This window comes from Stegostoma tigrinum, chromosome 20, assembly GCF_030684315.1.
Source record: "Stegostoma tigrinum isolate sSteTig4 chromosome 20, sSteTig4.hap1, whole genome shotgun sequence".
NCBI classification, from domain to species: Eukaryota; Metazoa; Chordata; class Chondrichthyes; order Orectolobiformes; family Stegostomatidae; genus Stegostoma; species Stegostoma tigrinum.
The window spans coordinates 46657561-46685454 of NC_081373.1; the positions used below are offsets into that span (position 1 = coordinate 46657561).

Sequence of the window (27894 nt, forward strand, 5' to 3'; positions counted from 1 at the left end):
TTGCAGTTTTTTCTCTTTAAACCTTCTTTGATACTTGTCACATTTAACTTTTTAGGGTCTTCCTCAAAACTGAAGATAATCCACACAGACCTTTCACAGAGTCAATGTATTACATTGCTAAGCATCTGGTACTCTATTCACTTTTGCAAAAAACCAAAGTTGCACTAAAAGTTCCATCTGTCTATAATTAATCCAGGAATACTTGGTTACTTTATGAAAGGGATAATCATTCGCCCGGTACATTACACTATGTTTGCCTGATGTACCTGTTATCTACGTTTGTTTTTTCATGCTGTCCATTTTAATGACATTCAATGCCACTTACCCACGAGTGATTGATTTAAATGCTGTCAGGTAGTCCATTTATTGTCAAATGAAATAACTAGTTTGGATTGATGCATTGCTCACTACTTAGCTATCCTTGTATGTAGAAGCTGTTAAAGTCTCCCAATTTCCCTCCTGATTTCTTTTCCTTAGCACAATGTCAGGAAGAAGACTGCGAGAAGCCGTGAAGCATGTAAGTTATTTATCTACGTCATGTTACACCAAGTACCTTAGATGTATTCAAAGGTGGCTAAGCTGAGAACTACATCAAAAATGTCTCAGCTGATTCCCCTGATGATCTGGTGGATAAAGGCGCAACTGAATGCAGCATTATGCCTAACGGGGTCAGAAAGCACTGGGCATAATTTATGCTCTGTCCTTTATCAACTGATCTCAGCCAGGGGAACAGCTAAGGCATTTTGTGTTCCTATTCCGCACTGGAGGTTAACCAAACAATTGACCTTAGTTTTGTTCTAATTGCTATCCAGAGATACCTGCCAGAAAAATCCCACTGTGAATGTGGACTAGGAACTGGATTAGAGATAGATTGCTTGCAATAGCCTCTGGGGATGAATAGTTCACTGATTCTCACCCTCCAGACTTAAAAACAAAGGCATTTGAGACTGAGCGATGCCTGTGGGACTGTACCACAGCTAATGTAAAACAAGTCAGAGATAGTAGGAACTGCCAGTGCTGGAGAATCTGAGATAACACAGTGTACAGCTGAATGAACACAGCAGGCCAAGCAACATCAGTGGAGCAGGAAAGCTGATGTTTTGGGCCTGGAGCCTTCTTCAGAAAAATGTAAAACAAGTGCTTTTGCAATTATTTTGTACTTTTAATGAAGTGCATCAAATCAAATGGAGGTTTCCATCAAATCTTTGCAGGCTGTGCACTATCCCGATACATAGTCCGTTTCATTTATATTATCTATGTTTCCTGCCTCAACAAACTCTGTCCCTTGTCCTTGCTTAAGATCGACAAGCAGACTCTCTCTGACCTTCCCACTCATCAAAGCCTCTGCACAATGCCTGAACCTACTTTGTAAAATGATTGTAGATTATAGAGCACTGTCACTGCAACTCTCATACGCTGTGTAGCAACACTACATTTTAAAGCTCAGCTTATTTTCATTGCTGATGTTAATAGCCCCATTAAACTGTTGTGTGCTGAAATCACTATAAAACAATTGAAATGTTAACTTGGCAAAATGTCAATGAGAATGTAAAAGAAACATTTTGACTTTTGGAGCACCTGTCACAATCTCTGGAAGTCCAAAATCAATTTATAGCCAATGAAATACGTATAAAATGTAACCATTTTACATACAGCCAGCTCCCATAAACTGTAAACACTGAATAGTAACATATTTACAACAATGTTTAGTCGAAAAATAAGTCTTGGTCAGGACAGATGTTGGAAGAGCAGATGTCTTTGCAGAGTACCCATGAGGATTTTTACATCTATTTGTGTAGGTAGACAGGCTGTCAGTAGAATTGAGTTTAACTCTCATTCAAATGATGACAATGCCTTGGTGCTGACTTGGAGTGTCAGTGTAGCTTTTGTGGTCAAGGCACTGGAGAGAGACTCGAACCCCTAACCTTTAAGCAAAGGAGTGAAGGTGTTGTCCTTTGGTCACAGCTAACCTCTAAGGAGCCTGTTACTGTGGCTTTAACTTGTCATGAATCTGTAAGTGAGCAAGATCATGTAATGTTGCATTGCTTTCTATGGTGTTAGAATCATTAACATATTATGCAACTAGAATTAATCCCTTATACTTCATCTTCTCCAAGTCTCTAATTCATTATTCCACATCGTCTGCTACAGTCTCTGATTGAAATTCACTGCAGTACTGCTTAGGGGCGTGTGACGGGGGGACAGTTTGACCTTTCTGTCTAAAATAGTACATAACAGTACATACTAGTGAACAATTTCAGTATGTTCTTTTTTAGTGCCAGGTACTCCAATTTGCTATCGAGAGACTTAACTCACAGCTGTTAAACTCTCATACTGTGTCGTTACTACTTGTTTCAATATTATTGCGCTGTAAGTCTTTTTAAAGCATGGGCATTCATATATTGCCTTCTTTTAGTATTTTAATTCCTCATTTCACTTCCCAGTATCTTCTGCTGAATTCTCTGTGAATATTTGAATTTTAACTTCTAAATGATAAATGCAGGTAGCCTGAAATAAAAAGAAATAAATCATAAAACCATCTTAAAATGTTTACTCTCATCAAGAACAAAAATATTCAATGTGCTGTAAAAACAATTGGGGCTTCCTGGGTTGTGAAAGAAATGGAGTTTTTCCTTCCTTTTCTTTAAATGCTGAGATTCTGTTGTTCATGGTGTTACCCCTGATTATCGTTTATTTTAGGGGAAATGTTCTCTAGATATGTTACTATGTGTTGGCCAAGTGAGTAACTCGATGTTGATCTGATTATAGTGTATTCCAGCTCTTTGAAGGAGATTCAAATCTGTCTCTAACTCTCCCAAAGTCTCTCTCACTTGTTGCTGCATCCTTTACAAATATATCCAATGTCAAACATCTTCAATCATTAGCTCCCTTCTCCCACATCTCGATTAATGGCAAATCCTGGACTATCAATAAGGAAATTAGAACACGCTCCAGTATTGAAAATATTGCAGTGTCCCTCAAGAGAAAATGGCCCCCTACGCATAGTCATGGGTAACCTTGGATAGAACAATTGCCATATTACAACAGCAGTGCTAAACTTAGCCTAATAAATCAGTGCGCTTGACAAGAAGCGTATATATTCCTGATCAAAACCCTAACTCTCTGTCAATAAACTCCCTGACCGAATCCCTAACTCCCTGACAATAAACCCCCTGACCAAAATCCTAACTCCCTGACAATAAACTCCCTCAAGCCTTAATCCCTGAGGCAATTACAATGTATTGTCTAGTGATACTTAATAATACCTAACATTGGCGTGAATGAAGGGTATTAGCTATTAAGAAGGCTAATAAATGCTCATGTTCTCACATATATTGTTCAAAATCAATCGCACTCATTGTCGACGCAACAGTAAGAGGAGATGCCTTGCCTTGTCCCTTGCAGGAGCTTGAATCCACTGGGTCATTGAAGAATGTTGATGTCGTTATTTCAGGGCTATGTAACGTTTATACGCATTACATCACGACATATGAAGAATACCAGGTAATGAACCATGTTTTCAGACGGTGCTTTAACAATCGGTTTTGTGTTGTGGAAACATAATTCAAATTAATAAAGTTGCACCCAGAGTACTTGCTGGTTCTTTTATGGCAATGGTTTTTAATTAATTAAGGGGTACACATTTGTTTGTTCCTGGCTTTGGTCTGTCCAACTCATTTTCACAAGACAACTCATTCTTTCCCAATGTCTATCTGACAAACCTTGTTTGAACTGTCTCCAATTTACATTCTTCCCTAAATAAGGAGACTAAAGCTGCACACATATATTCAAGATATGATCTCCCCTCTAAAACTGAAGCGCAATACTCTTCAACTGATATTCAATTGCTCTTGTATGAAAGGATAGCATTGAATTAGCCTTCTGAATTACTTCTACCCACATGTTAACTTTTGTTAATTCTGCACTCAAAAATCTAGGTCTCCTTACAGCTCTGAACTCTTCAGTTCTAATCTTGGATAATAATGACCTGGAGGCTAACTCCCACCTTCTGAGAGGCAATTAGAGTTGGGCAATAAATTCTGGTCTATCCAATGATGTGTATAACCAGTGAGAAAATGAAAATAAAATTTGGTCAGAGGTTTACCATGTGTGGATGAGGGTATTAAATCATGAAGAGGATCATTGCAAGCTGGATTTTGCAAATGATGTGTTTTCCTGTTTGGATTCCTCACTAATTCCAAGGGCTTGCTTTTTCTTCAGAGAGATGAAGGATGGGTTTAAATTTTGTTGTTAATCCCAGGCTCTGATTTTCAGAGTTGTCACTGCAGGGGAAATGGGTTTGTGACTTCTGATAGGTTTGATTCTAAGAGAAAACTCCCTGCAGCATAAAATGCTTTTAGGTTTCACATTTTCCTCAACTCAAATCACTGTCAATTCAGCTAGCAACTATCGTAATTTTAGAATTTGCAGAGACCAATTACATTCCAGAAGGTTATTTGTGCTCAAATCGTTTGAAGAGTCATCATCAGTTAAATTGGATGGGCTGGAGATTCCTCAGAAAATTGCTTCTACAACACATTAGTCATTTTATTCCTTTACTTCAGTGTGACATCAGTGTTAGTGTTCAACTTGAAACTGGCATCTGGAGAGCAGAGCTTTGGTACAGTTCTCCATCTAGTGGCTCAGTCAGAAATTGTGAAATTTTACACATTATACATGGAAGGTTCAATCTGAAATTTCAGGCCAAGCGCCACATGCCTTGGGGCTTCAGACTTGATATCTACATTTGACCTCGCTTCACCCTTTCCTCTGTAGGTAGTGACTTCTTGAAAATTACTCTTCTACAATTCAACTTTTCGTCTTTGCTTAACAGCTGAATGAACAAGCAAACTGCCTTAATGTGTCCCTTATTAAGAATCAGTATTCAATATCCTCAATTTATACTTAGTTTCTTTGCTCACACCCTGTTTCTCTGGCCCATGCCCTTGCTTGATGTGAATTTCTGAGGTCAGGATGAGGATTGAAGCAGGCTCTTGCTAATTAATTGAATGTATGACACAATCTGAAGATTGGTGCAACACTCCTTTGTTTGTCCAAAGTCAAAAGTAGATTTTTGTTCCTCCTGCAGGTGGGAGTGTAGGGGAGAAGCTCACTGGTGCTATGCCAAATTTCTGAGCAGAAAAACCCACCCAAGGCTAGCGCCTGAAGCAGGGCATCAAGTCCTTCAAAAATGCCAATAGGGATCCTAGTGAGAACCGTTATGGAAAACCTGCCCTGACAACAGCTGAAGCTGGTTCAACAGGCTCATTAGGCTTTACCAGCAAGGAGCTATGATGCAATTTCTGGAATAAACACCACCCAAAGTTCAATATTGGACCCGCATTAGGTCTGCCTGTTCCACCAACAGTATCAGTTACTGAGCACAGAGCTTAGTAACTCAGAGTATTCCAGCCTGTCTGGGCCCAATCAGATAATTAATGAATATTCATTTGTTTAACAGGTTCAACGCTATGAGGCTGCATCAACAATCTATGGACCTCACACTCTTTCAGCCTACATCCAACAGTTTAAAGGTCTGGCTAAGGCCATAGCAGAGGTCAGCCTGCATGTTTATTGTATTTCATTTTCAGAGCTGATTATCTGAAACCCTGCTGATGAGGGGTCCAAGCAAACACAGATCAACATCTTTCATTATTTTTATTTTGAATGTTATAACTAAAATTGCCATGTAGATATTGACCCCAAGTCAATTTAGTTTTTGCCTATGATTATAATTTTATCAGGTTGTCTAAAATTGCTTTTGTCTAAATCTAGTGGCTTTCTTTCATGCTCTCACAGTGCTTGGAGTTAAAGGTTAAGATGGTTCATGTGTTTGGGAAACTTGGGTTTACTCCTACAAAAATATAATGAGTACAATCTATATCTTTGATGAGTGTGATAAAATATTCCAGTCACGTCATGCTACAATGTTTTAAGACTTTGTACAATAACTTGAAAACCAGAAAAAGTCATCGCTCAATGATAGTCAGAACAGCAGATGCTGGAGTCTGAGGTAACACAGTGTGGAGCTGGAGGAACACAGCAGGCCAGGCAGCATCAGAGGAGAAGGAAAGTTGACAGTTTGAGTTGGGACACTTTATTTTCTGAAGAAGGGACCCCACCCAAAACATCAACTTTGCTGCTCCTCTGATGCTGCCTGGCCTGCTGTGTTCCTCCAGCTCCACACAATGCTTAATGGAATTTGCATGCCATTTCCAGTATAGGCAGTTCCCAGGTTACAAACAGGTTCCATTCCTAGCTAGGTTTGTATGTAGATTTGTACACAAGTGGAAAAGCAGTACAGTACAATATAAAACAGCCGCTCAAAAGTATGAACAAATGCTCAGATAGTGGATCTTTAGAATTAACGTTTGTGTGGAATCTCATTTGTAAGTGAGAGCGGCTGTAAATTGAACATTTATAAATTGGTGACCGCTCGTACATGGAATATTCTGGATGAATTGGGAGATTTGAGACTCCGACACAAATTTGCAAAAAATGCCATTTTTTCCTAACAGAAATCATACAAAGTTATGAATTGATCCAGCCTCTCAACTACTGATAATAGATATTCAAGTGCAGACATTGTAATTAACAGCTTCAAACTTCACCTACTCCGAACAAATCAACAGTTGTTTAATTTTAATTCTTTTTGGATTTTATTTCTGAGCATGTTTTCAGAATCTATTCATGCTAAACTCATCAGACAGCACTGTGTGTTGGGTGCTGATTCACAAAAAATGGTGTTTGTAAAATGTTCTAATTTTGGGTACTTTGGGCCTTCATGCTAGCTCAGCCAAATGCCCAGGTTACTGTTAAACAATCTTTGTTACTGGACTGTATATGGTGGTTGTAATTTTACAGGGCAGCAAGTTCTGTGCAATATAGGTTCCAACCTCTTAGAATATTAGCACATGATGACTGAGGTCACAGCTTCTCTCAGAGCCTCAGTTACATATTCAGTAAACCTTATTTCTACATCTTTCCACTGCCCAGTACTTTCTCAACTTCCAACATTATGAACGAAAAGTGTCTTCTTGATGTTATTTGCTGAATAATTTAACTGAAACTTTTTCACCATTGACTGAATGCATTACCAACCCCACCATCTCCTCTAAGAGACACCAATTCAAGTACCACGGAGACTTGAAAATTCTCCTGGTTCTGTTTGTATGAAATGAGGCACTGGATCTGAATTTGTACTTCCAGCAGCTTGAACCAAAACTATGGAAACAGTAGCATCATCATATATCCTGCCATACTGAAAGGACGGTAGGTTTACAGTTTGCTGCATTAAGCTAAATGTAGATGGTATGCGCAGAGAGAATATGACCTCTGCTTGGCTGGACTGCAATTAGTTTTGTTTCTTTCATTCAGCCTTCTGTTGAAGAGAAGATCTGACAATGAAAACCTGTTCAAAGGGGAAGTTGAACCACTGGAAAAGAGCTGAGCAGCATCGTTGATCAACTGTAGCAGAAGGGCAAATGACATCTTAAGGTTCTTCTACCACATTCTGAAGTTTAGGATGAAGAAAGGAGTGAACCATTGGGAAGACTGAAAAGTATCGATTCACTTGTTTGAAAGATTCATAGGAACTGCAAAGAATGAACAAAAAAATCTCTTCAGAGGTTGTTGCTGACACTGAACAATTCACATAAAAACTGAAAGCACTGTGGGTGCTGTAAATCAGGAACAAAAACAAAGTTGCTGGAAAAGCTCAGCAGGTCTGGCAGCTTCTATGAAGGTAAAAACAGAGCTAACGTTTCTGATCCAGTGACCCTTCCTCAGAGCCCAGTTAACTCTGTTTTTTTCCTTCACAGATGCGGCCAGACTGGCTGAGCTTTTCCAGCAACTTTGTTTTTGTTCCTGAACAATTGACAGTCTGGACCATCAAAACCTCAACTGAGATTACTGCAAAATATCCTGGATTAGAAGTGGGATGGAAAGAATTTTGGTATTGACTACCTCCACATTTGTTTGTGTCTGTGGGTGAAGATGAAGAATTTTCTGGACTCTCATACAAAAACAAAACAATGTTAGCATTTCTGAAGAAGGGTCTCGACCCAAAACGTCAACTTTTCTGCTCCTCTGATGCTGCCTAGCCTGCTGTGTTCCTCCAGTTCCACACTGTTGCCAGTGTTATCAGTGTTGTTGAAGAATTTTCTGTAAATGCCAAATTTCCAGTCCTTTGCATTCTTGGATACTCACATCAGGCATGTAGTATGCTGCCAAATGAAAGATCATTGTGGCCACCTTGTACAGCTAGAAGTATTAAAACTTCTTTTACATTATCAATAGATTCACATCATTGTACTTTCCGTTAACACTGTTGGCCCCCTAAACTAGCATCAGCATTGGAGTAACTAAGGAGTTTTGCTCACTCTAATCTGGAAGACTATTAGAGGGCTGTGACTGCACTGCATTGAAGGTTGAAGAATCAGGTACAACATGATATTCTTTCTGAGAAGTGGAACCAGCTCTGATAGTGGGATGTGGGCATCTCTGGCTGGCCAGCATTTATTACCCATCCCCAGTGTGTCTTGAGAAGGTGGTGGTGAGCTGCTTTCTTGATCCTCTGCTGTCTATTTGATGACCCTCATAGGTAGACCCTCAATACCCTTTAGGAGGGAATTCCAGGATTTTGACCCAGTGACTGTGAAGGAACGGCTATATATTTCCAGGTCAGGATGGTGAGTGCTTTGAGGGGAAACTGCAGATGGTGGTGTTCCCTTCTCCTTCAACCCAAGGTTGTGTGTTTTGGAAGGTGTTATATATGGATCTTTGGTGCATTACTACTGTGCATCATGTAAACAGTACTGCTGCAACTGAGGGTCCGTGGCAGAAGAAGTGGGTGCTTGTGGATGTGGTGTCAATCAAGCGGGCTGCTTTGTCCTGAATTGTGTCAAGCTTCTTGAGTGTTGTTGCAGCTTCTTCATCCAAGTAAGGAGGAAGTGTATATCACACTTCTGCTCTTGTAACCGCTACATGGCTGGATTCGTTGAGTTTTGGTCAATAGTGGCCCCTTGGATATTGATAGTGGGAGACTTAGAAATGCTAACAGCCAATGGACAATGGTTATATTCTATCTTGTTAAAGGTGGTCAGTGCCCAGCATCTACGTGGTGTGAATGTTACTTGCCACCTTTCAGTTCAAGCTTGGGCAGAGTATGGGTCTTGCTACCTTTGCACATGGACTGCTATCAGGTTTGTTCCTGGGTGCATTTTCTGGTTAGGAAGCTCTGAAGTAGCAACACAACCGGAGGACGACCCCAAAACCTGTCAAACCCATGGAAAATCTTGGAAAAGAAAGTTCTTCACAAAATGGCATCCAGTATTTTTGAGACTTAAGTAGGCAGACAAAGTGGTGGGGAATCATCACAAATTGGTTTCCAATCTGCTGCATTGTTGGAGAGGCTGCTGGATGTAATGGAATCTAATGAAATATAATATAAGCATCAACTAGGTGTGGCAGTTCATCAGTTCAATAGAATGTTGTTGTTGCCTTGATAGGAAAAATCCTTTTCCTGGGCTCAAACTTTTCGTGCCTCTGCAGAAGACTTACTGGGACTTGTGCTTGCTAATTCAAAAAGGTGCCTTAAAAGCATTGCAATTGTAGGCACATATTCATTCAAATTTACCTTTAAATGAAAGGGTGCCCAGGCCATGTTTCTTGATTTTTAATGGTCAAAGGTATATAGTGTGAAGCCATTCTTAACTGTCAGCTAACACACTAATAATCAAGAAATGATTTAGCATCAAAATTCTTGACTTTCACTGTTACCTCAGTAACCCTGGCTCAGATCATCAATGTTTGCAATAGGGCCAATGACATCTGCTTGAACTTCCATCTTTTAGTTCAGTTTGCTAATTTGGCTTATTTTCTAAATAAACTTGCCTTGCAAAGCTACTAAAAGTGGTCAAGCATGCCAGCGTAAATTGAATGCCTCCTGCTGAACAACCTTGTTGCTTGCAATGCTTCCTTGCTGTACAGTGCCAACAGTTCAAAATGGCAGATCCTGCCTTTTCGCTGAACATTTTTGGCCGGAAGAGGCAGACATCTTTGTCCTAGTCCATGAATAGACTCGAACTGAAGCTGGGACTTGTGTTGAACCATCTCCTGAGTTTTGCATTTTATGGCTGAACCTGCCTCATTCATTGGACCACTTGCTGTACCTTGTCAGGTCTCGCACAGATTGCACTCATGCAGCAATGAGGTGTTAAGAATCTGAATGAGCTGATTGCTCATTCTGCATGAAAATAGTCACCTTTATATAAATCCTCAGTGGAGTGTATTGAAGTTAATGGGATCCTGGTTTACCCTGGGCCCATTCAATAACAAGGCTCTTGGAAATGAAGGAAATGTCAAAGGCTGCTGGCGCTGACTGAATCCCCCTCCTAATATCTCACCAACACCTTGCTGGATAATGATCTCTCTAGCAAGCTGTTGCTGTTTCTGTTTCAAACTCATCTATGGAGATTCTGTACCTGTATCTGCCACAGCTCCAATCCATTATCAGTCCTTCAACAGCATTAGAAAGGCCTTGGAAAGAACAAGGACTGTCGAGCTTCTCCTAACATACTTCCACTTCAGAGTATGCCTCATCTTATCTTGCCTTGCAAAGGGCTTCAACTACTGCACCCTCCTTTATGTAAGCCATCAAACCTCAATGCTTGGGAAGTCTTCTGAGAATTTTTGCCTGTGAATTCAACCCTGCCTCATGGTCACTTAAACACTGCCACGTGAATCTTCAGATTCTTTTAAGAAAAACACCGTCTATTTTAGACTGAGATAGTAGGAACTGCAGATGCTAGATAATCTGAGATAACAAGGTATGGATGGACACAGCAGGCCACGCAGCATCAGAGGAGCAGGAAGGCTGACGTTTCAGGCCTAGACCCTTGTATTAGACTGGTGTGTTTACGGCTGCCACCATATGATAACATTCAGATCTTCATATAAGCTCAGGCCAGACTTCTAGGTTACCATTAAACAATGTTTATTAATAGACTATACATGATGGTAAGGCTACAGAGTAGCATCAACTGCAGTGTATAGGCTCCAGCCTCCTATGATAACAGTGTATGACTGCCGTGGTTACAGCTATGTAACAGCTTAGCCAAGAGGCTAATTTACATATCCCCTAAATCCTACAACAGCTCAATCTGGTTGAACTTGTAGATGCTTCCAGCCTCCTGTTTACTAATTGTAATATCCTATTTCTGGCAATGTTGTTTGAGCATTGGGAAGAGAACTTAGTTTTTGTCCTCAGTTCTTAGGAAGGGTCACCAGACCCGAAACGTTAACTCTGATTTTGTTTCTCTTCACAGATGCTGCCAGCCCTGCTGAGCTTTTCCAGCAACTTTGTTTTTGAACATATTTTTGGTTGCATTATTCTGATCCAAGTTCTAACCTCATATATGACATGTTCAAATTTTGTGACAACGATACTTTATCTAATTTCCTCAGTTAGTTTAAGAATCATTTCCTTCCCTTGTTGTTAGTCTTTAAACGACCAGAATGTTTATTATATCCTGATATTGTTTCCAATGCTCTAGGATTCTGTTGATCAGTTGCCTAAAGGTCCAGAACCACCTAATTTTTCTGACAAGCAGCTAATCTCATTATTGTTCCCAAATCCAGTTGATAAAACACCAGCTAATACATCTTTTGGTGATGTACTAATAGACGTGCAAAGATCATACAGACCGGTAAGTGTTTGTTGACATTTCCTCTTACATATTTAATCTGTTTTTAAAGTTTGAAAATTAGAAAGAATTGTGGATGACTGCTGCAGATTTTAGATATTTAATCGACACTTCTGAAATAAATAATAGAGGCCAGTCTCCCTGTCACCAATTCACCCTTTATTTACACATGTAGACTCCTTGACAGTGATCCAGCTTTCCCAGAGCCAGCACTTTGAGTGAACAGAACCCCTGACTCTCCTGTTTATCTCCGTCAGCCAGGGCTCCCTGATTGGGCCAAGTTAATAGCCTCAATCAGGGAACTCATAATCTGTGAGGTCCAGAGATAATAGGAACTGCAGATGCTGGAGAATCCAAGATAACAAGGTGTAGAGCTGGGTGAACACAGCAGGCCAAGCAGCACCAGAGGAGCAGGGAGGCTGACGTTTCAGGACTAGACCCTTCATCAGAAATGGGGGATGGGAAGGGAGATCTGAAATAAATAGGGAGAGAGGGGGAGGCGGATCGAAGATGGACAGAGGAAAAGATAGGTGGAGAGGAGACAGACAAGTCAAAGAGGCGGGGATGGAGCCAGTAAAGGATGGTATGAGCTGCCCTTACACTCCAAATGCCATTTGACTTAAGGAAATTCCCTGCTGGTAAATGATGGCCCATTATCTGTGAACAACTCTTCTGGGGGCCTGTGTATTGCAAAAGATGTGCACAGCTTTTCTGTCATCCCTGTTGATGAACAAACTCTATGCATTTCCAGCCACTTTGAGTAGGTTGCCATAATGACCAAGAACATTGCATCCATGAAAGGGTCGATGTGTAATTGAGTCCAGGGTTTTCCCGACCATTTCTTTGAATGTTGGGGAGGTGTTGGCGGTAATTTTTGTCCTCATTGCACGGCCCTATTGACCCAGCTATGTTAGCATCTGATGCTGGCCATCAGGCTTGACAACTCATCAACATCTTCAATTTGGGCACTTCTGGTTGGCCCTGGTGGAGTTCAGCCAGCACCTGATGTTGACCTTTGCTCGGGACAATCACTCTTGCTCCCCATAATAAAATGTCATCCTGTATGATGGTCTGGTCTTGCCGGGCCCAGAGAGGTTTCAGTTCTGATTGTCATGGCCTTTTTGTTTCCCCCATCGTCACTAGCTGTTTTAGTTTTGCCAGGACCAAATCATTTTGCATCCATCGTCTGATATTGTCAGCACCCAGGAGGGTGTCCAGGAAGTTTAAAACCAGAATGGACTCTTCCAATGTTGGCACCACGAGTGTGGTATCTGCCAGTGGGAGGTGGCTCTAGGCATCCAGGCCAGGTTAAATCTGATCCTCTCAGACATTGGAGAGAAGGTGAAATAGCATCCGGAATGCCAGTGCCAGACACAAGACTTCTCTCAGCGAGAGATGCAGTTCTCAGAGTGAACAGAACCTCTGGTATTCATGTTTATATAGACATAGACATAGAACATTACAGCACAGTACAGGCCCTTCGGCCCTCAATGTTGTGCCGACCTGTCATACCAATCTCAAGCCCATCTAACCTACACTATTCCATGTACGTCCATATGCTTGTCCAATGACGACTTAAATGTACCTAAAGTTGGCGAATCTACTACCGTTGCAGGCAAAGCATTCCATTCCCTTACTACTCTCTGAGTAAAGAAACTACCTCTGACATCTGTCCTATATCTTTCACCCCTCAATTTAAAGCTATGCCCCCTTGTGTTTGCCATCACCATCCTAGGAAAAGGCTCTCCCTATCCATCCTATCTAACCCTCTGATTATTTTATATGTTTCAATTAAGTCACCTCTCAACCTTCTCTCTAATGAAAACAGCCTCAAGTCCCTCAGCCTTTCCTTATAAGACCTTCCCTCCATACCAGGCAACATCCTAGTAAATCTCCTCTGCACCCTTTCCAAAGCTTCCACATCCTTCTTATAATGCGGTGACTAGAACTGTACGCAATACTCCAAGTGCGACCACACCAGAGTTTTGTACAGCTTCACCGTAACCTCTTGGTTCCGGAACTCGATCCCTCTGGTAATAAATGCTAAAACGCTGCACGCCTTCTTAACAGCCCTGTCAACCTGGGTGGCAACTTTCAAGGATCTGTGTACATGGACACCGAGATCTCTCTGCTCATCTGCACTGCTAAGAATCTTACCATTAGCCCAGTACTTTGCCTTCCGGTTACTCCTACCAAAGTGCATCACCTCACACTTGTCTGCATTAAACTCCATTTGCCACCTCTCAGCCCAGCTCTGCAGCTTATCTATGTCTCTCTGCAACCTGCAGCATCCTTTGTCACTATCCACAACTCCACCGACCTTAGTGTCGTCTGCAAATTTACTGACCCATCCTTCTACGCCCTCATCCAGGTCATTTATAAAAATGACAAACAGCAGTGCACCCAACACCGACCCTTGCGGTACACCACTAGTAACTGGTCTCCAGGATGAACATTTTCCATCAACTACCACCCTCTGTCTTCTTTCAGCAAGCCAATTTCCGATCCAAACTGCTATATCTCCCACAATTCCATTCCTCCGCATTTTGTACAATAGCCTATTGTGGGGAAATAACTGTCAGCCCGGGCTCCCTGATTGGATCAGGTTCAAAGCCCCAATCAGGGAACTCATATTCTATGAGGCTGACCTCATTGCAATCACTGCATCTTCCTTTCTAAATTTCCTCATGAGTTTTTTTTGCCGGCCTTGTTGAAATCAGTAATCCTTGCTGCATTTGTTATCTCAACCCTCCTGTTGGTTTGTGCACATGGATTTTCTAGCAACCAAATCACAGTTGAACTTGTGTGTGATGGCAGCAAGGGTCACTGAAGTGTTAGCTGCAGTCTCATACCCTGTTCCCCTAAGAAAATGAAGAACATCACTCAATACATCATGGCAATACACCAGGCAGTACAGCTCCCCAAGATACAAGCAGACAGTTTCCAGGATAATAAAATATGAGGCTGGATGAACACAGCAGGCCCAGCAGCATCTCAGGAGTTTCCAGGATATTGTTTTTAAACATATTATGAATGCTGGCCAGAATTATGTTTCTCTAGCGTGCTATCCTTGAAATTTCTCCTCTCCAGAAAGCAGAGCAGTCAGTTTAAAGGTCACTCATAATGCAATAAATTTGATCTGAGCTTTTGTTCTTGAATTACTAACTTACTTCACACCAAGCATTATGTAATTTAAAATTTGTTGTAAAATCCAATGGTTACAACTCATGAGGCACTTTAGCAATCTACAGAAGTATAGTGATGTCACTGGACTAATAAATCAGAAGCCCAGGGTTAATTTACTCAGACATGGCCGGTGATTAAAAGAAATTCTACATTGCGAGCTGAATTGGCAGACCCGAGAGTGGTGGGGAGGCATCATAGAGGGGTGGAGGAAGGAGAATTGGATTTAATGGAGGTGAACTTATAGAAATTTATAAAATCATGATGGACTTGGATAGAGTGAATAGCCAAGGTCTTTTCCCCAGGGTAGTGGAGTCCAAAACTAGAGGGCATTGGTTTAAGGTGAGAGGGAAAAGATTTAACAGGGATCTAAGGGGCAGCTTTTTCATGGTGTGTGTGTGTGTGTGTGTGTGTATGGAATGAGCTGTCAGATGAAGCTGTGGAGGCTGGTACAATTGCAACATTCAAAGATAACTGGATGGGTATATGAATGTGAAGAATTTAGAGGGATATGGGCCAAATGCTGACAAATGGGACTAGATTAATTTAAGATATCTGGTTGGCATGGATGAGTTGGATGAAAGGGTTAGTTTCCTTGCTATACATTTCTGTGACTCTAAGTGAGCTGTGTAGAAGATCTGATTGGAAATTGATATTGTTTAGCACCTTTAAATGAAGCTGCAAATTTAATTTCAGTCAAACTCACTGAATTCAGAGCAACTTGGTTTCAGGGTAAAATATGAAATGGTGAATATTGCTACATTTCCTCATGTCAATTCATCACCGTGCCTTGTTGAAACATAATTATCCCTATAAATCCTCCACTATGTTCATTCTGAATCTACTGAAAGTTAGACTCCCATCCCTCTACTGTTAAAAACCTGACTGCCAGAGAGTGATTTTATCTCTGTGGTCACAGCCCAAGGGAATGGCTTGTCTACGGTAGCGTTTGCTGTGATCACCCGGGATCCAGGATGTGCAAATGCGATTGGCAACAAGGTGTTAGTTGGTTACTGAGGCAAATCTCTCGTTTGAGAATAAGGTGAAATTTGAGAGGTGACCATAGACTGAATAAAATAGTACTAGTTAACAGTTAGACAGGGCTTTATGATTTGTATTGTTACACATTTGGTGAGAAATGGTAAGTATGCTTACGTCACACTTCAAAATAGATTTAACCTGTTAGTTTTGAGAAGTTGATATTTTATACTTAGCTTTGATGGAATGGAGGATTAACCTGGATCATTGCAAATCACATCTGTTCACATGTTTGTATTTGTTGTAGGGAGATATTGCAGAAGTGACTTTTGTGAGTGGGAATCCCAGGAACTCGGTAGTTTCTCTGGTATGTGATTCATTCAGATTCTTGGGAAGAGAGCCATGCTGAAATGTTCATGCTTTGTTTGAAATGAGCAGATCACCATCAGAAGATTCACTCTCATCCCTGTACCATAGGTCATTTAAAACAGATTGCCCAGCCTTTAAGGAGGAGTGGGTGTGAATTCCAATTCAGCAGCACAAAAGATATGCACAATAAAGATGACAAACGCTAAACTCATTAAAATGAGGGCTATGCTCACTCGTAACATTGGCATAACCTCACTGGCAGAAGGGAAGGGAGTTAGGTCCATGATTTTCATGTTGTAAGTTCCTCCTCTCACATGAGTGACCTATGTGCTGAGTGAGTTAGACGAGTAGCCATGCTGGGTGAGAGTTCTTCTATCCTCTGGAGTATAAACTCTGCAGGCTCCCTTAACATCTCCTCACATTCCAACCACATTCCAATCTCTCTTCATGGAGTGATTTTCTTACAAGGACAGGTTGAGTAGATTGGGATTGAAGAATGAAGTAAAACCTCATTGAAACTTGCAAGATTCTTTGAGGCCTTGACAAAGTAGGATCCTAGGAGTATTTTTCTCTTCGTGGCAGAGCCGAGGGCCAGAGAGCAAAATCTCAGACTAGAGATAGGAGGAAATGTTTCTCTTGGAGAATAGTCTATCTAAGGAAGTCTTTAGAGCACTGTCAAAGCTGGGCCAATAAACACAATCAAGGCTGAAATACAGATTTTTAATCACCATGGGAATCAACGGTTACGGGGCAAAAGCATAAATGTGAAGTTGAGGATTATCAATCAGCCATGATTCCATTAAATGACAGAGCAGTGTTAATGGGCCAAAATATTTGCTCCTACATTATATGGTTTTATTGTCCTATTTGTCACACAATTACTAATGCACAGAAGGAGAACATAGGATTAGGAGTAAGCCATTCAGCAATTTGAACATGGCTGGTCTGCATTTTAACTCCATTGACCTGCATTAGTTTCACAACCTTAATAACAATCTCACTAAGTCACAATCTCACTTAACAACAATGGATCCATTTGAATCATGGCATTTAATGTTGCTGCAACTTCAACAGCAATTTGGGAGAGAGAATTCCAGTGTTCAAATCCCTTTTATATGAAAACTCCCATCCTGATGTCAACATGAATGGTTTAGTTATGATTTTCAGACCATGTTACCTTATTCTGATCTCTCAATAAACAATACTAGAAATAGCTATCACATCAAATCCTTCAATTATATTCAACACCTCAAACAGGTCTCTACACTTTGTGTACTGACGGCAGACTTGATAAGATTGGAACAGTTGCATGTGCAACTGGAGATCAGCACAAAGGACCAATAGCAATCACCTTTGTAAGATGAACATATAGCTGGTATCAATTTTGGGTAGTGCATTTTTGATCCGACTCACTATCTATGGAGGTCTGAGATCTAGACACTATGTGGCTGTACAGTACTAAAGCTGTGATCTGTTGCATTAGATCTCGTAGAATACGGGAATGTTGCTGGCAGGAGAAATGGGAACAGAAGTAATTGAAATTCAATCGTCATTTAAATTAGCTATTAAACCATTCCCTATCACATTCATTTGTTCATTCTAATCTTGGCCTATATTTCTCACTTGTATATGTTTTAGGCTGGTGGCACGTTTCTAACAGTAGAAAAGTATGAGAATGACACTGGCAATTGGATTGTCATGTACAATGACGCTTCCTGGGATACCAGGTAATTCTCCTTTTTCATTTGTCATCAGAATTAAATCTGGAGCAGATACTGTCCTTGGTTATCAACATTTTCTCTTTAATCAATGTACTCTAATTCAAATTAATCTCAAATAAATAAGTGGAATTGGAAATGCTTTCTTTGTGGCTCAGTTTTTAGCACTGCTGCCTCACTGCACCAGGAAGTGGGGTTTGATTCCACCCTCGGGCAACTGTCGATGTGGAGTCTGCACGTTCTCCCCGTGTTTGCGTGAGTTTCCTCTGGGTGTTCCGGTTTCCTCCCACAGTCCAAAGATGTGCAGTTTAAGTGGATTGGTCATGCTAAACTGCCCATAGTGTCCAGAGATGTGTAGGTTAAGTGGGTTATCGGGAGATGGATTTGGGTGGGATGCTCTGAGGGTCAGTGTGGACGTGTTGGGCTGAAGGGCCTGTTTCCACGCTGTAGGGATTCTATGGTCATTCCCTTGGGAAGCCTTCCAATCCACTGTTCCTGATCTTGGGAAGGATCTCAATTACAGTTCCTCATCCAAGGATGAAAATTTCAATCCATTGGTTCCTCAACTGCTCAAGGTGCTGTTTGAAACTGCTCAAATTGCTTAAAGAATCTTGCACATATTAAGTGTCTTGGTTATTTTAAAATTGCTGCATTTGTGGATTGGAAGAAATTTGAACATGCAGCCTCCGTATGATTGGTTTGCCCATTTGTCTGAATTTCCCTGTGTCTTTTCTCTTCTCCATCATGTTCTGTTTCTTTTAGGCCACCCTTAAAGCTCATCTCTTTGATCAACCCTTTGGCTGATGCCTCCCAAGCTTCTATTATACTCCATGAGCTTCTATGAAGGACCTTTGCTTGACTTCCTTTTGTGAAGGTGCTAAAAAAAACTGCCCTTTGTTTAATAAGTAGCTGACTGACTCCCAAAATCCTGAAGAAATATCATATTGCTACGTGGCCACTTTGGGTCAGATGGGCTGGCTTATTTAAAAAGTTTAAAAGATGTAATGTGCACTGTGAATCTGATATTTACTTTAAACACAGGCCAACTATTCTTCTCACTTTAGGGCTATGGCAAGATGGTGTTAGCAGATGATTTATTAAAGCTTACAAGGAGTCTGCAGTATCAGCAAACCAAGGTTCAAGCCACAACCTCCATAAATAGCATCCACCTACAAATTATTGTCAGTCATTCGGAATGTCTGAAATGAGAAGGATCAATAAATACAGTAAACCTTTCTAAATACTGGGTCTTCCATTGCCACCCTGTTCCGTTTTTCTCCATGTACTTCCTTTCTGTAATGTGGAAGTTTAAAACAGTAATCATTACATGTTCGCACATAATCACTGTCCTGTCCCTCATTATCCGTTTGGAAGATGTGGTTTAAGTAATTTAAGTCCTGTCTTTGTCAATTCCTCTTTTGAATAGATTGGCCTTTCTAGTCTTATCTAATCCACTGTGTGAACTTCTTTATGAGAAATACCACGGATAACTTAGTTTATCCATAGTGAAGGAGTGGAAACGATGAGTGACGTGGTGAGAGAAATTAATGACCTGACTAGAAATCAGTATTTGAAGTTACTGAGCTTTGAATTTCCAAGGACAGTTCCATGCTACTTGTCATTGTCAGTATGCCGGATAGTTAATTGCCAAAATTTTAAGTTTGTGTTTTTGTTCATATTAATCAAGCTGCTGAAGTGAGCAACGATTAATGCCATGAGGCTAATTCTGATGCTGTGTCAGAAAAGGATTTACTAGTTAAAAGTAGGCCTTCATTTTAAAACAATTGTGTATGCAATATTGTTATGGGAGGTGATTAATCTACAATGATCCCACAGGCAACAGACATGTCTCTGTGAGGCTGAAAATGGGGTAGGTTGATCGTATCAGATCCCAATGTTGAGTTTGCATGTTTGAATAGGTAGCTCACTGTAAGTCTCTGTGCATGTGTTTATAGGCCATGCGAGTGAATGTGCAATAGTTTGGAAAGTGACAATGCAGGATGCTTTTGGAAAATCTCTAATTACATACATGATCCCTCACTCAACTTTAAGCTGCTTTTTATATTATTGCAAGACTGTATTGGAGATTCTAAATGAGAGTTCTTTCATGTTACATTTTGTGATAACTTAAGGGCCTACATATGAACAAAAACCTAAAAAATAAATGGTTGTGTTTGCTGATAATTTCTAAAGTAGAAATTGTTGCAAAGTGTCTGTAAAAAGAAAATATTCTGTACTTTTGCCACGTACTAAACAAAGAAACGCAACAGGTTCTGGTATTTGTAGCTTTGCTTAAAAGATCATAGGTGCATTTTACTCTAATTATAATTATTTTTTGATAACTTGTGCTTTGAATGTATGAATAATTTGGGGTACAAGAACAGGATATTGTACATTTTGATTGGCTAATGAAACAGTGCAAACAAACGGTTCAGATGCAATGTTTAACCATCTGTCATTGAACCTACCTGTGTCAAGATCTTAATGCTTTACTTGTACAGTCTCACACCAGTACATTTTCTTAAATCCTTTGAGTTCCCATCCATTACCATGTCAAATCTATGCGATACAAACAGTCAAGACAAATTTCTGCAAGCTAATTAATAAAAAATTGGGGAAACACCTAAAGGTAAACCAAAAAAGCAGTCTTCACATAGGGATGTGAGAATATGGATTGTACTACCATTAGAGATGCAGAAGCAATTAAATATTTAAAATGATGATAAAGTATGATAATACACTATACGACTGATATGAAAATGTAGCTGTTACCTCTGCATCTTAAATAGCTGTGCACCGAGGACACCTAGGTGCCCATTAGATGAAGAGAGTTGGGAACTCGTGAGCTATCCCATTGAGGGTTGTAGTTACTACTCAGTATTTGTGAACAACCAGTGATTGGTCCATCGAATCTTCTTTGTCCCTCAAAGATTCTGTGAACATAGAAGCCTTACAGCCATTGCACAGGATAACTGTGTAATATTCAGGAGATGGTCGGATAACAGTTGGTTATTGATGAAATGTATTCTTTCCTGTTGAGCATGCCATGGAATTGTTGGGAATAAAAATGCCTTAACAAATACAGACTATATAGTTTCTATGTCTCGGGAAGTCCATCAGTTGAGGAATTGTCACTACTTCCCTTCCTGCTGCTAGATATGTGTGCAGAAAGGTACTTTATAGTAAGCTGAAGTCACCTTTTCAGTGAGTGATGTGTGAGAAGGTGACCAATTGCTATGGTTTATTTCATTTGTTCAGGGAGTGATGAGCATGGTGGCTAAGCCAACCTTATTTCCCATCCTTAGTTGCTGTTGAAATGATTGCAGTGAGCTGCCTTCTTGAACCACTGTAGATCTTGCTGCTACAGTGCATTGGCAGAAGAGAGAGTCAATGTTTGTGGATATGGTGCCAAGCAATTGAGAGTTTCAAGGTTTTTATGCAGTGACACTGAAGAATTGGTGATATATTTCCAAGTCAGGATCCAGTGGCTTGGAGGGGAACTTGAAGGTTGTGGTGTTCCATATATCTGCTGCCCTTGTCCTTCTAGATGGAAGTGGTTATGAGTTTTGGAAAGTGTAATTAACTTTGGTGAATTTCTGCATGTATCTTGTCGATGATGTACAATGCTGCTACTGACCTTCAGTGGTGGAGGGATTGGATGCATGTAGATGTAGTGCCAATCAAGCGGGTGATTTGTCCTGGATGGTGTCAAGCTCCTTCAGTGTTGTTGGAGCTGCACTCACCCAGGCCAATGGGGTATGTTCTATCACACTCCTGAACTATGCCTTGTTCATGGTGCACAGGCTTTGGGGAGTCAGGAGGTGAGTTACTGACTGCAGTATTCCTAGCTTCTGACCTGCTCTTGTAGCCATATGCCTATAAGGGCAAAATAAAATAAAGAACTATGGATACTGGAGATCCGAAACAAAAAGAGAAATTGCTGGAGAAACTCAGCACGTCTGGCAGATCTGTGGAGAGAAAGAAGAGTTAACATTTCAAGTCCGGTGACTTTTCATTGGTTTCCACAGATGCTTCCAGAACTGAGTTTCACCGGCAATTTCTACGTTGTTTATATGACTAGTATTGTTGTGTTCCTGGTCAGTGGTAGCCACCACAACGTTGATAGTAAGGTATTCAGAGATTGTCATTTTGATGTCAAGTAGTGATATAGTTATCATTCTAGCAGTCACAAGCCACCTAACTCCTTTAGGCTTGATGATAAATGCACTTCATGGTCTCAAGCAATCCCAGGATCATTAGTTAACATCTCTCCAGCAGTTATTTTTATAAGTCTTCAGTGAAAAGTGAAGTATTCTCCCTTTAGCATCTTGTAGTTATGGTACAGTTTTCCCCATGTTGGACATGCTTTATTTTCTTTGGTATGAAGTAATACTTAGATCCTATCCTCTCCTCTTAATCATTTTACTGGCTCTTCTACAAGTATTTTGCCATTTTTCTGAATGTATTTTTCTTGTTTAGCTTGGAATGTCTCTAAGTATAGTGCAAAAATGCTTTCTTCAATTAATACACTCCCATTAATACACTTTAACTAATCATTGACAACAGCAGAACTTCTGCACTTCAAGAATTTTCCTCAGAGTACACATCTCTCTCAGCTGACAAGGTCTCATGGCAGAATCCTTTGTACCTAAGAAAATCTTATCTTTAATGAGATTAGCTAACCCAGTTAACTAAAATCTCAGAATTCTGCTTGCTGTGTCAGTGCTACCACATACTGATCAAAAGTCTCCTTCTTCCCCTGGACTCAAACGTTGAACAGGTACGATTCAATAGAAATATAATATGTGATTCAAAGTAAGCCTTCAAACCTTCAAAAATCTCTCTTTTCTGATTCGTCTGCTCCTCACTGAAATCCAGGGTACAATATAGAGTTTATGCCACTATTTCCCCAGCACTGATAACAGGGTTACTGTAAATACTTGCTTAATGATTTTATTTAATAAAGCAGTTATTTCCTAGTTTTGTCACCATCAGTGGAAGAATATTTAAATCTGTCTCCTACCTCGTTTCACTTCGACAACAGCAGTGTATGGAAAATTCACCGCCATTCTGATTCACCCACCAAATCCAGGTTTCAGACAGTGCTTGTTTAAATTCTCCTTTGCTGTCTTATTTACAATAATTGACTCTCTGAAAATTCACACAACGTCAACTACATACTTCTGACATTCTGGTTCAAGTAAAGTCTTTAAGGACTGCCACAAGCTAAAGTGAAGCAGTTACAGATGATCTATATTTCAAATATAGAATCCCTACAGTGTGGAAACAGGCCTTTCAGCCCAACAAGTCCACACTGACCCTTAGAGCATCCCACCCAGCCCCATTCCCCAAACCCACCTAATCTACACATCCCTGAACACTACAGGCAATTTAGCATGGCCAAGCCACCTAACCTGCACATCTTTGGACTGTGGGAGGAAACTGGAGCACCCAGAGGAAACACGCAGACACAGGGAGAACGTGCAAACTCCACACAGGCAGCTGCATGACGGTGGAATGAACCCAGGCTGTGAGGCAGCAGTGCTAATGACTGAGCCACTGTGTCATTATGTAGACATCACATTACTATGGCAAGCCTGCAGAAGTACACTATGTGCAGTTGCATGACTGAATGAATCTTGGAGCATGCTTCAGAGACTGTATTGGCCTAAACCATGTCCATGTGTCCAAATAGAAGGGTTGAGAACTGCAAGAAACATATTTAAATAGATTGTCAACAAAAAAATTACATGAAGAAAATCTTTTCTTTTTGTGTAGTGAGGATTTAGGATTTGGTGTCTACTACTTGAGAGTTTATTGGAGCAGAATTTATCACGTTTGTTGAAAGGGAGTTATATGGGTACTTAAAGGATGGTGGAAATTGCTGCGTTATGGAGGAAGGCCTGTCGAATACATCTAATTGGATAGCTCCTTGTGAGAGTCAGAAAAGGCCCAGTGGCCTGAATGGCTTCCTCTGTGTTTGTTAGATTTCAATGGAAGCGCAAAGAGAAGTTGTTTGTAGATGTGGCAATAAGTCTGAGCAACAAAGACATTAACATGACCCAGCAGTTTAGTTCCATTAGAGGCTGAAAGTTTGACTTAGTTGATCGGTCTTAAACTTTTAAAGTATTTCATGGTTCTGCCAGTACCCATGTCACTGAGCAGTCTCATGCTTTGCTAATGCAGGGTTTACATGACTGTCAGTGACAATCATTGACATCATTTCATCAGTTGATACTTCCCAGTTGTACAGCATGTGAAATCATGACACACAATTGTCAAGCAATCTATCCCAGTTTTTGAATTGAGATTCCTCGTTCACTACAGCACTGAGAAAACTTCAATAGTATTCGGCAGCAAAATCCAACTTATGAGTTTGTGACTGAGCTTATTTAACTAATTCACAGTGCGTATGGTCTCCCATGTAAGCACTTAGTTCTGATCGTTATGATAATGAAGGAGGGAGTAATTGTGACAGAGTAGTTGCAACACAGAAGACCATACTGCCTCATAGTGAGAACAATTCATCAATTTTCATTGAATATTTAAATTGCAGTTCAATGGATTGTTATTAAGTAAGGGTATCAAAGGTAGATGGGAAATGAAAAATTCAAAACGCAAACAGATCAGCCATAATTTTACTGACTGTCAGGGCATGGCTGAAGGGGCCAAATGGCCTGCAACATTTGTACGTTTGTATCTGACTCTGCCAGTCTGATTCTGTAAACCATAGCCCTGCCAATCTCTCTCTCCAGGTTCTCATCCATTTCCCTTTTGAGAATAGAAACTACCTCCACTGCTCTTTAAGGGCAGCCTGTTTCCAATCTTATAACTCATTGAGTAAATAAGTGCTTTTATCACGATATCTTTCATTCTTTTGTCACCATTCTATGTTGTCTGGTCCTTGACCTTCCCATAAAGGGAAGATCATCTCCCTGTCTGCTCCATTTAGGCTGCTTGTGATTTTGAAAATCTGTATCAAATTTCACCTCAACCACCTCCTTTTTGAGGACAGAAAGCCCTGGATCCTCCAATCTAACATCATAAATGCGGCTTCTCACCTTGAACCATTGTTGTGAATCTTTTCTGCACCCTCTCTACAGCCTGTTCATCCTTCCTGAAGTGTAATGTCCAGAACTGAGTACAATCCTCCAGTTGAGGCAGAAAAGTGCCTAACAAAGGTTCATCAGAGCTTCTTTATTTTGGTACTATGTTTTTATTAATAAAGTGCAACATCTGATTAACCAAGGGACAATTCTCATTCGTGTAGGCAAACGAAGATCTGATCTGAAACTTAAAGTATCAATATAACACAGAGAGAAGACCAATGAGATATACCTGTCACAAGAAATCAAAACCCATATCATTTATGGCTTTTTGTTTATAGATTCTTGGGAGAAATCAATGGGCAGGCTTGATAGTTCAGTGAAAACAACTGTCATGGGTGGGCATCAGGGACCATTTGCCCACCGACTGTAGTACAGGAACCACAGCTGAAGTCTTGGATTGTGTCGTATTCAATGAAAGGATTGCTCACATAAAACCACAGCACGCATTGAAAAGTAGACACTCTTGCAACTTTAAATTTTATCCCATCATGCCCTTGGTGCTTTGTTAGCTTATGGTCGTTATTTTTATAATGTGATATTTGAGGTAAAATCTACAAGGAAGACCAATATTGTAATGCAAATTGCTTTCTAGGATTTACAAATTATACTGCATTCAAAAATAATACTACAGCAACCCATTAAAGGTGATATGTTTTGATGAAGACATGTCCTCAATTTAATATCTTCCAGCTTCCTCAGGCTAAACATTGTTTAACATAACAAAATTACAGTGGATAAATCAGCATACCCTAAGGCATTTGTCACGAAACCTTTTCATCAGAAAATACTTTGTATTATCTTAACTGGAGGTCTCCAAATGCTTTCTTAACATAGCACACAATTAGCTAACCTCAGCCCTTGCATGGTATTTTCTAAGGCCAGACATTATATATGGCAGCTATTATATAAACACATGGCTTATGAAAATCTAAAAGCTTGAGCGGTAAAAAAAAGGCAAAGGCAGCCAATTAGTGAACATACTGTGGGTCTAGCAAATATCTTTCCAATGAGATGTTAAACCGAGGTCCTTTCTGGTCAGGCAGTTGAACGTATAAAGTTCCCAACCACTATTTGAAGATTAACAATGGGCTTTTCAATTATTGTGATCAACATTTCCCATTTAACATTAAAAGGTGATTACCTGGACATTTATTATGATGGTACTTAACTGTCAAGTTTGCCTCCACTCCAGGGATTGTGATAGTGATATTTGGGACATTCTCTGTGAGGTCTAATTCCGTGGGTGTGAATAAGTCAGGCTGTTGCTTGACTAGTCTGTGAGACACCTCTCCCAATTTTGCCACTAACCCCCAGATGTTAGTGAGGAGGACCTTGCAGGGTCGTCAGGGCTGTTTCTGCCGTTGTTTCTGCCAGTGCTTGGGTCAATGCCAGGTGATCCATCCAGGTTCATTTCCATGAGAATTTATGCCGTTGATTCAACTGAATGGCTTGCTTGGCCATTTCAGAGTCAACCACATTGCTGTAGGTCTGGTGTTAAACGTAGGCCAGACCAAGTGATGATGGCAGATTTCTTTCTCAGGGGAGCATCAGTGAACGAGATGGATTTTTCCAACAATTGGCAGTGGTTTCAAGGTCAACAGTAGACTCTTCATGCTAGTTTTTTTTGTTGAATTCAAATCCCACCATCTGCCTGCTCTCCAGGACATTAGCCAAGTTTCTGGATTAATAGTCTCGTGATAATATCACTAGGCCATTATCTTCTCAGTTGAGGACATTACATATACTCCTTTAATTGTCACAGATGTAACATGGATTACCAACAGTTCAAAGTCTAGCATTGTGGAGTTGTTTCTATATTTGCGCTTCAAGCTTTTAAAAGTTATTTCACTCAGCAGCAAACTTCAAGTTTAACTTCTGTTGGCTCACTGCTGCTTGTCCCAATGTATGTTTTTCAAAAAACGTTTTTGGAGCTAGGCATTTATGTCACTTCAAAAAGTAAGCTTTACTGTACTGACCCTGTAAGTAATGCAAGCAATAAGGAAAGGAATACTCTCCCAAACATTCATCTCTCATATATTCATTTGCCTGTGTTGTAAAGTTCACATAGGACATTCACAGTAACTCTCTCTGATCTTCTCCACCCCTTTTAGAACATAAAACCATCATAATGAATGTTCAAAACCAAATCAATATTGCTGGAGAAACTCAGTAGGCCTGGCAGCATCTGCGGACAGAAAACAAATTTTCTCTAGACGCTGCCAGACCTGTTGTGTTTCTCCAGCAATTACTGGTTTTGTTTTAGATTACTAGTGTCTGCAGTTATTTGTTTTATTTTAATGTTGAATGTTTACCAGAACAAAGTATTCCTGTTTAATTTAAATTCCTGCAGTGATGAAAAATTCTGTGATGGTGCACTTTATCAATAACATGTTAGAATGAAAATCACAACAAGGTGATGGGAAGGGTAGAGACCAGGGCAATGTCAAAATGCCCTTCTTAACTGACATCAGTTTTATTCATTGCATATGGAGAGAATCTTAATCTGACAACAGGGGAGCAAAGAGCAAATAGGCAGCAACTAAATTATGCAAAGTGTTAGATCTGAGAATTCAAAGGAAGTCTAAGAATAAATGAGAAGTGCTGGTTTATTGTTGAGAAGCTGACAGAAGGTGTGAGGTGACTTATGCATTAGATTTATACTGCTGTCTGAATGAAGTAAAACATAATAACATTTTGGCTGGAAATCTGACACCTTGTGGGGTCTGGATTCAAAATTAATTTCACCCACAACTGGCCATGGGCCTGTTGAAATGCATCTATAACACAGATCATGGTTTTGTATTTTTATTGCCCTTTGTATTACCATAGTAA

At 40.3% G+C, this 27894-nt stretch overlaps 1 protein-coding gene across 3 annotated transcripts in view; it reads left to right on the forward strand.

Moving 5' to 3' along the window:
* asah2 (N-acylsphingosine amidohydrolase 2) overlaps positions 1-27894 on the forward strand; it is an 84668-nt gene that overhangs the window by 53288 nt on the left and 3486 nt on the right. For 2 of the 3 annotated variants that reach the window (XM_048551280.1, XM_048551282.1), the window contains 6 exons: positions 478-517; positions 3406-3504; positions 5462-5557; positions 11556-11708; positions 16174-16233; positions 17874-17962. In XM_048551280.1, the coding sequence (XP_048407237.1) occupies positions 478-517; positions 3406-3504; positions 5462-5557; positions 11556-11708; positions 16174-16233; positions 17874-17962 (537 nt within the window). The remainder of the gene's footprint in view (positions 1-477; positions 518-3405; positions 3505-5461; positions 5558-11555; positions 11709-16173; positions 16234-17873; positions 17963-27894) is intronic. The other variant, XM_048551281.1, reaches the window with a different exon arrangement.